Genomic DNA, 9,222 nt, shown 5'->3' with positions numbered 1-9,222 from the left:
AGTCCAAACGTGAAGACACAAATGCATAAATTATAACTTCCAGGTCATTTTGAGACACCATTTTCCTGAGCTTCGAGATTTTCCTCAACTGAAAGAAACAGTTCCTCGTCAACAGCTTGGAGTGGTGCTCTAAAGACATGTCTTTGTCAAAGACAACACCCAAGTTTCTAAGACTTGGTTTAGCAGTCTGGCCTAAAACACCCAAGTACTGGTTTATCCCTGGAATGGCATCATCAGGGGCAATAATCAGAGTTTCTGTTTTGTCAGCATTTAGCTGCAAGGAGTTTTTACTCAGCCATTGTTTCATTTGCACTAAACAACTGACCAAGGAGTTCAGCTTCTGGATCTCAGAAGGTTTAAAAGAGCAATAGAGCTGAATATCGTCAGCGAACAGGTGATAGGACACATCACTAAACTCTTTAATGATCATTCCCAGGGGAATTATATAAAGCAGAAATAGGACGGGACCCAAGACGGAGCCCTGAGGAACTCCACACAACAGATCAGCTGAGTCAGACATTATTTGGTTTGCAGCAACACTAACGCTCCGACCGGATAAATATGAGGAAAACCAATGAAGAACTGATCCCGATAGTCCAATCAGGTCCCTCAGTCTGTTCAACAGGATATGATGGTCGACAGTGTCAAAGGCTGCAGACAGAGCCAACAGAACTAAAACCGTGCATTTCCCAGAATCAGCAGACATCATAATGTCACTGGACACTTTAAACAATGCGGTTTCCGTAGAATGATGTTTGCGGAAACCAGATTGAAAAGAGTCGTGAATGTTTGACTGATCAAGGAAATCGGACAATTGTTCAGAGACCACCTTCTCTAGGATCTTGGACATGAACGGGAGCTTTGATATGGGTCTGAAACTTTTGGGGTCTGTCGAGTCCAAGTTTGTTTTTTTCAGTAAAGGCTCAACTATGGCATGTTTAAATGGACCAGGAAACACACCAGTAGAAAGAGAGAGATTTACCATTTTGGTAACCCAGGGGCCAATAACATCAAACACTTTGAGGAAGAGCCTGCAGGGAAGGGCATCTGATGTACAAGAGGAGGGTTTCATCTTGGTCACCAGAGCTGAGATGTCTTCTAGAGTGACAGGCTTAAAAGAAGACCAGTTTTGGGAAACAGGCTCCACAGAAACAGGTTTATCAGACAATGGGAGTGGGATTTGGTCTTTGATCATCTTGATCTTATCGATAAAGAACCTGAGGAATTCATTGCTGTCAGCTTTGCAGAAAACAGGAGTCACTGGAGCTGAAGGACAAACAATAGAATTTATAGTGTCAAACAACACTTTGGGGTTTTTCTTGTTGGATGTTATTAGCTGACGGAAGTAATCAGATCTGGAACTTTCCATCATTTCATTGTAAGATGACACAAGATCTCTGAGGTGTAAACTATGGACCTCAAGACTGGAGGTTTTCCACAGACGCTCAGTTTTCCGACATAGTCTCTTTAGGTTTAGGATATCTTCATTTATCCAAGGACAAGCTTTTTTCTGTGATGACAGGGTGGATTTGACAGGTGCCACCTGATCTAAAATGGATAAACATTGGCTGTTAAATGAATTAATTAAACTGTCCACATCAAGACAATGAGGATCAAACATAGCAGAAAATTGGACGGCTGTATTTGCAGTGATAATGCGCCTCTGAAACCTGATGTTTGAGGGCACAGGCTCAGGAGAAAAGTTCAATTCAAATAAAACACAGCTATGATCGCTCATATGGACATCCTCCACACAGAGGTTAGCAACACTCAGGCCAAGTGAAAACACCGGGTCTAAAGTGTGTCCCTTTTGGTGAGTGGGACCTGAAACATGCTGCTCAAAGTTAAATGTTTCGGTCAAGGTTAAAAGATCCTTTGCAGGGCATGATGAGCCATCGACCCAAATGTTAAAATCCCCAAGAATTAAAACATTTTCCAGCTTTATAATAGAAGATAAATAGTCACTAAAGTTCTTTAAAAAGACAGCAGCAGGACCAGGGGGCCGGTAGACTAAAACACAGTAAAAAGGACTTGAAGAACCAACCTTCATCTGTGATTCAAAGGAAGTGAAAGTGTGTGAGTCGATGACTTTACACATGTAACGGTCCTGGGACACAACTGCCAGACCTCCTCCACGTCGACCAGGGCGAGGCATCGCAGAAACGGAGCAGCCAGGTGGGCAGAGTTCATTTAGATAAATAAACTCACCCTCTCTCTGCCATGTCTCCGTAAGACACATGAAATCAAGGTTTTGTCTTGTAAAAAGTTCATTCAAGGAAAACGCTTTGTTGGCAATTGAACGGGCATTCAACAAGCCGAGCCGGACCGTGGATGACGTCACGTCCATCGGTTCAGCTGAGCGCAGCGGGACCTGTCGAAGGCACGCGTTACGGTCACGTGATTCCCATCTGTTTCGCCGGTAAGCCGACGAAAACAAGGAAGCGGACGGTGGACCCCAGCGCTCATAATTCCAGCGGCGCGCGGGCTCCAGGAAAACAGCCGCCACATCCCGCGCAGGCTCCAGGACCGGTGCGGCCCCGATGGACCGTGCAGGCTCCAGGAAAGCAGCCGCGATGACACGGGCAGGCTCCGGGAAAACAGCCGCAATGACCCGTGCAGGCTCCGGGAAAGCAGCCGCGATGATACGGGCAGGCTCCGGGAAAGCAGCCGCGATGGCCCGTGCAGGCTCCGGGAAAGCAGCCGCGATGATACGGGCAGGCTCCGGGAAAGCAGCCGCGATGGCCCGTGCAGGCAGCGGGAAAGCAGCCGCGATGACACGGGCAGGCTCCGGGAAAGCAGCCGCGATGGCCCGTGCAGGCAGCGGGAAAGCAGCCGCGATGACACGGGCAGGCGGCGACGACGGCGAACAGCCGCAAACATCGAGGAGCGGGACCAGGCGCAAGCACCGAGCACGTCTCCCAAAACCCAGGCTCGTGTGCTCCGAACACAAGGCTCGTCTGCGCTTGACTTGCACACCAGACCTTGTGCCTCGTCTCCTCTGCTTCCTCCTCTTCACCGGGCCTCGGGACAGCAGCAAAACGTCAGGTGAGTTGGGTGGACAAACAAGGGGTGGCGGAAAGGCTTGTTTGTACCTGTCCCATGTGTCGAAAAGCGACTCCATCGTCGCTTTGATGCGGAAAAGAGCGCCACGGTCATAAACCCGCACAGCAGACACACAACAGACTAATGTCTGGGCTGATAAAACTGCATACGATGTGACAATCATCACAAATAAGCGGCATAACAGGAGTCGAGCAGTGGCGTGGCCGAACACAGGCGCCATCTTGGATCCGATTCATGTTCTTAAGGCAGTAAAATACAGATACAGCGCTGTTAAAATCGAATTAATTGGCTGTGAGTCTGACAAAATAGCCAAATTAGATGGTAAAAATGCATAATATATATATTTAAGGTGAATATTTCATTTATGTGAGAGTCGTTTTTGATTTAATCACAACTTTGTACTGCTAAGTGTACTTTGTGTGGATTGTCTCACATCTTTGGTTACTTCTTCTGATTAACTTTTTATTTTCCATTTTACTGGAAAAAAAAAACTAATTTGAATGTAATTTTATGCTTTCCTCGTCCGATTAGATCCACACTCAAACTGGAAGTAAAACATGTGGGGAAACTAGTCGAGTAAGAGTCCGATTTGAAGTAAATGTAATAATTAGAAAGACAAAACAATAAATACTGAACAAAATTTGGTATTTTCAAAGGATAAACACAAACATGAGAAGAAGAGAACCTGAGTAGCAGATACTGCGTCTGAAACCTCATCACAGAAATAAATGTAAATGAGTCATACCCCCCTTTGTACTTGTACTTTGTTACTTTACATTCTTGGCCGCTCTTCTCATCTTTCGCTACCTGTCTGTGAAGTCGACATGTAAATAATATCAATAAAACATGTTTAACTGTACCGTTGAATAAACGGAATGGCGAAGACGAGATTTTCTGACAGTAACCGCCTCGCTTTCCCTCCTTTGCTTTAAAAAAATGATCGATTTGAGCCCAAAATAACTGCAATCATGAGAGGTCTGTCCTTAAACGGCGGTGAGTCAGGGAGCGGAGGTGGTTCGGAGCGACGCAGAGGAGCAGCTGTGAAGATAAAGCTGGTTTTCAAAGCTCTGCACAGGACGCTTCATCACCCAACATAAGCGTGTGTGCGTGTGCGTGTGCGTGTGCGTGCGCGTGCGTGTGTGTGTGTGTGTGTGTGTGTGTGTGCGCTTTGCTTTACACATTTTTTACAATGCAGTGGCTGGTTCCTTTCGGTCCATTTTACAGATGCAGGCAGCAAAGTGCTAGACGGGTTTGGGGCGTGAAAAGGTCGGTCTGTGTACAAAAATGGCTCTGGACCAGCTGGTTGTTCTTAAAAAGGATCACAGAAGAGCAAGGGCCAACAGACCATCGTCAGCCCTCATCACTGGTTCAATGACTCGTGCGTAAGGGAGGTTCGCAGGTGGCAAAAAGGATAGGGCGTCGCGGCTACAACGGCGTCGTGGCTACAACGCCATGGTGGCCTTTTCTTCCTGAAACTCATCTTCTCCGCCTCTGTGACGTACGACTGTTGATAGAAGAGTGCGAACACGTGAGGCTCCTTTTTTCCTGACTTTTCATTGGTTTAACAGCGTCATGCGATCACTTGCTGACCAAAACAGAGAGTTGCGGCATTAGGCTAGCTGTGATGCTAGCTCACTCAGAAGTGTCTAAAATGTACAGTAAAAGTGTGGATAGAGGTGAAGAAGTTGGACAAATTCCCATGGATTTCTCAGAGTAAAACCTGAGTCCAAATGTAAGAGGAAAAGAGGATTTACACAGTGAGGGCATCATTTACGTGTGATGCACTTTAGCTTTGGTTGAAAGTAGTTCGTTTCTGCATGTTGATGAAAATAGAACGTTTTAGCCCAGTTCCAGTGTGTCCTGGTCTCCGTGTTTGCAGAAGTGTCAGTAAACAGACAGTTGTACCGAAGCACAGCCAGAATCATCTTTGTGCCACGTTTAAATTCTACTGGGCTCAAGTCCTGTCTTTCTGCAGTTCACACTTTTTGATTGAGATGCAAGTCCAGACTCAACAGCTCCACACGACGAGACTGAAGCAGCAGCAACAGCTTTCGCCTCGATACGACTGGACATTGCCAAGTCCCTATGATCATTGTTTACTCTGTTTGACTGACAAACCTGTCATATTAATCTTTGTGGCTTAAAGTATTTTACACGTACAATGATCACGCTTTGGGAGTTGACTCATAACACCACTTTCTGAGGCTATTGTGAAAAATGTATTTGACCAAAGAAGGCCTGAATTTTGCAAAATATTTTGTTTAATGAGGACAGTCCCAGTAATTACAGATATATGAATCATAAACCAGGTCGTCAAATCCACAGTCTGACAGTTAAACAGCAGTTAAAACTATAGCAGTTCTAAAATGTTGTGACGGGGTCGCGGGTGACTGGAGCCTGGCCTAGAGACTATGGGCCTCAGGCGGGGTACAGCCTGGACAGGGGCTCACAGGGTCGACACAGAGACATAAACTGCATTTCCATCACCTTATTTTTAAGGCCGTGGCTGCAGAGCCGCTGGGCGGTCAAATGGCCCAGCATTTTCAGGAACCGCGGCACTGCCATATAGCCTCATGGCTAACCCTAACCTTAACCTTAACCTTAACCTTAACCTTAACCTTAACCCTAACCCTAACCCTAACCTTAACCCTAACCTTAACCCTAACCCTAACCTTAACCTTAACCTTAACCTTAACCCTAACCTTAACCTTAACCCTAACCTTAACCCTAACCCTAACCTTAACTTTAACCTTAACCCTAACCTTAACCCTAACCCTAACCTTAACCTTAACCTAACCTTAACCCTAACCCTAACCCTAACCTTAACCTTAACCCTAACCTTAACCTTAACCCTAACCTTAACCTTAACCTTAACCCTAACCTTAACCCTAACCTTAACCTTAACCTTAACCCTAACCCTAACCCTAACCCTAACCCTAACCTTAACCTTAACCTTAACCTTAACCCTAACCTTAACCCTAACCTTAACCCTAACCTTAACCCTAACCTTAACCCTAACCCTAACCTTAACCTTAACCTTAACCTTAACCCTAACCTTAACCCTAACCTTAACTTTAACCTTAACCCTAACCTTAACCCTAACCTTAACCTTAACCTTAACCTAACCTTAACCCTAACCCTAACCTTAACCTTAACCCTAACCTTAACCTTAACCTTAACCCTAACCTTAACCTTAACCCTAACCTTAACCTTAACCCTAACCTTAACCTTAACCTTAACCCTAACCCTAACCCTAACCTTAACCCTAACCTTAACCCTAACCCTAACCTTAACCCTAACCTTAACCTTAACCCTAACCTTAACCTTAACCCTAACCTTAACCCTAACCCTAACCTTAACTTTAACCTTAACCCTAACCTTAACCCTAACCCTAACCTTAACCTTAACCTAACCTTAACCCTAACCCTAACCCTAACCTTAACCTTAACCCTAACCTTAACCCTAACCTTAACCTTAACCCTAACCTTAACCTTAACCCTAACCTTAACCTTAACCTTAACCCTAACCCTAACCTTAACCTTAACCTTAACCCTAACCCTATCCCTAACCTTAACCCTAACCCTAACCTTAAAATTAACCCTAACCCTAACCTTAACCTTAACCTTAACCCTAACCCTAACCTTAACCCTAACCTTAACCTTAACCCTAACCTTAACCTTAACCCTAACCCTAACCTTAACCTTAACCCTAACCTTAACCCTAACCCTAACCCTAACCCTAACCCTAACCTTAACCCTAACCTTAACCTTAACCTTAACCCTAACCTTAACCCTAACCCTAACCTTAACCCTAACCCTAACCTTAACCTTAACCTTAACCCTAACCTTAACCCTAACCTTAATATTAACCTTAACCCTAACCTTAACCCTAACCCTAACCTTAACCCTAACCCTAACCTTAACCCTAACCCTAACCTTAACCTTAACCTTAACCCTAACCTTAACCCTAACCCTAACCCTAACCCTAACCCTAACCCTAACCCTAACCTTAACCCTAACCTTAATCTTAACCCTAACCTTAACCCTAACCCTAACCCTAACCTTAACCTTAACCTTAACCTTAACCCTAACCTTAACCCTAACCCTAACCTTAACATTAACCTTAACCCTAACCTTAACCCTAACCCTAACCTTAACCCTAACCCTAACCCTAACCCTAACCTTAACCTTAACCTTAACCTTAACCTTAACCTTAACCCTAACCCTAACCCTAACCTTAACATTAACATTAACCTTAACCCGGCGCGGTCTAAAACAGTGCGGTCAAATACCGCAGCAGTTTCAGGAGCCGCGGCACAAAATAACATGGCAGTTTCGGCCGTGCACCGCGGCTCTGTAGACACTTTCGCATGACTAGCAGGAGGTGGGAATGCCAGAGTTAATGTGTTGCTTCAGGTAGATGTTGTTTCATGTGCATAACAGTTAAAGTGAATTTAGAAATGTGGAAACACTTTTAGTCGCACAAACTCATGAAGTGATAGTCACGTGAGCTTCGGAGTACAGCCCTGCACCAGACGCACCGGAGCGACACAGTCTGATGAACAACGTCTAAAAAACAACACATGTTGATGAAAATAGAACGTTTTAGCCCAGTTCCAGTGTGTCCTGGTCTCCGTGTTTGCAGAAGTGTCAGTAAACAGACAGTTGTACCGAAGCACAGCCAGAATCATCTTTGTGCCACGTTTAAATTCTACTGGGCTCAAGTCCTGTCTTTCTGCAGTTCACACTTTTTGATTGAGATGCAAGTCCAGACTCAACAGCTCCACACGACGAGACTGAAGCAGCAGCAACAGCTTTCGCCTCGATACGACTGGACATTGCCAAGTCCCTATGATCATTGTTTACTCTGTTTGACTGACAAACTTGTCATATTAATCTTTGTGGCTTAAAGTATTTTACACGTACAATGATCACGCTTTGGGAGTTGACTCATAACACCACTTTCTGAGGCTATTGTGAAAAATGTATTTGACCAAAGAAGGCCTGAATTTTGCAAAATATTTTGTTTAATGAGGACAGTCCCAGTAATTACAGATATATGAATCATAAACCAGGTCGTCAAATCCACAGTCTGACAGTTAAACAGCAGTTAAAACTATAGCAGTTCTAAAATGTTGTGACGGGGTCGCGGGTGACTGGAGCCTGGCCTAGAGACTATGGGCCTCAGGCGGGGTACAGCCTGGACAGGGGCTCACAGGGTCGACACAGAGACATAAACTGCATTTCCATCACCTTATTTTTAAGGCCGTGGCTGCAGAGCCGCTGGGCGGTCAAATGGCCCAGCATTTTCAGGAACCGCGGCACTGCCATATAGCCTCATGGCTAACCCTAACCTTAACCTTAACCTTAACCTTAACCTTAACCCTAACCCTAACCTTAACCCTAACCTTAACCCTAACCTTAACCCTAACCCTAACCTTAACCTTAACCTTAACCTTAACCCTAACCTTAACCTTAACCTTAACCTTAACCTTAACCCTAACCTTAACCCTAACCCTAACCTTAACTTTAACCTTAACCCTAACCTTAACCCTAACCCTAACCTTAACCTTAACCTAACCTTAACCCTAACCCTAACCCTAACCCTAACCTTAACCTTAACCCTAACCTTAACCTTAACCCTAACCTTAACCTTAACCCTAACCTTAACCCTAACCTTAACCTTAACCTTAACCCTAACCCTAACCTTAACCTTAACCCTAACCCTATCCCTAACCTTAACCCTAACCCTAACCTTAAAATTAACCCTAACCCTAACCTTAACCCTAACCCTAACCTTAACCCTAACCTTAACCTTAACCTTAACCCTAACCTTAACCCTAACCCTAACCTTAACCTTAACCCTAACCTTAACCCTAACCCTAACCCTAACCCTAACCCTAACCCTAACCTTAACCCTAACCCTAACCTTAACCTTAACCTTAACCCTAACCTTAACCCTAACCCTAACCTTAACCCTAACCCTAACCTTAACCTTAACCTTAACCTTAACCCTAACCTTAACCCTAACCTTAACATTAACCTTAACCCTAACCTTAACCCTAACCCTAACCTTAACCTTAACCCTAACCCTAACCTTAACCCTAACCTTAACCTTAACCCTAACCTTAACCCTAACCCTAACCTTAACCCTAACCTT

General features: G+C 44.7%; 1 protein-coding gene across 1 annotated transcript in view; it reads left to right on the top strand.

Moving 5' to 3' along the window:
- The window catches only part of LOC140371586 (phosphatidylinositol 4,5-bisphosphate 3-kinase catalytic subunit alpha isoform-like), a 63,211-nt gene extending 60,634 nt beyond the window's left edge, over positions 1-2,577 (top strand). The window contains exon 24 of the mRNA XM_072458751.1: positions 2,356-2,577. Within this exon, the coding sequence (XP_072314852.1) occupies positions 2,356-2,577 (222 nt within the window). The remainder of the gene's footprint in view (positions 1-2,355) is intronic.
- Positions 2,578-9,222: the final 6,645 nt, after the last annotated feature.

This window comes from Eucyclogobius newberryi, unplaced genomic scaffold, assembly GCF_026437365.1.
Source record: "Eucyclogobius newberryi isolate DKJ021-1_F unplaced genomic scaffold, fEucNew1.0.hap1 SCAF_22, whole genome shotgun sequence".
Taxonomy (NCBI): domain Eukaryota; kingdom Metazoa; phylum Chordata; class Actinopteri; order Gobiiformes; family Gobiidae; genus Eucyclogobius; species Eucyclogobius newberryi.
The sequence above is the reverse complement of the archived record's forward strand: the minus strand, read 5'-3'. Positions and strand labels throughout refer to the sequence as shown.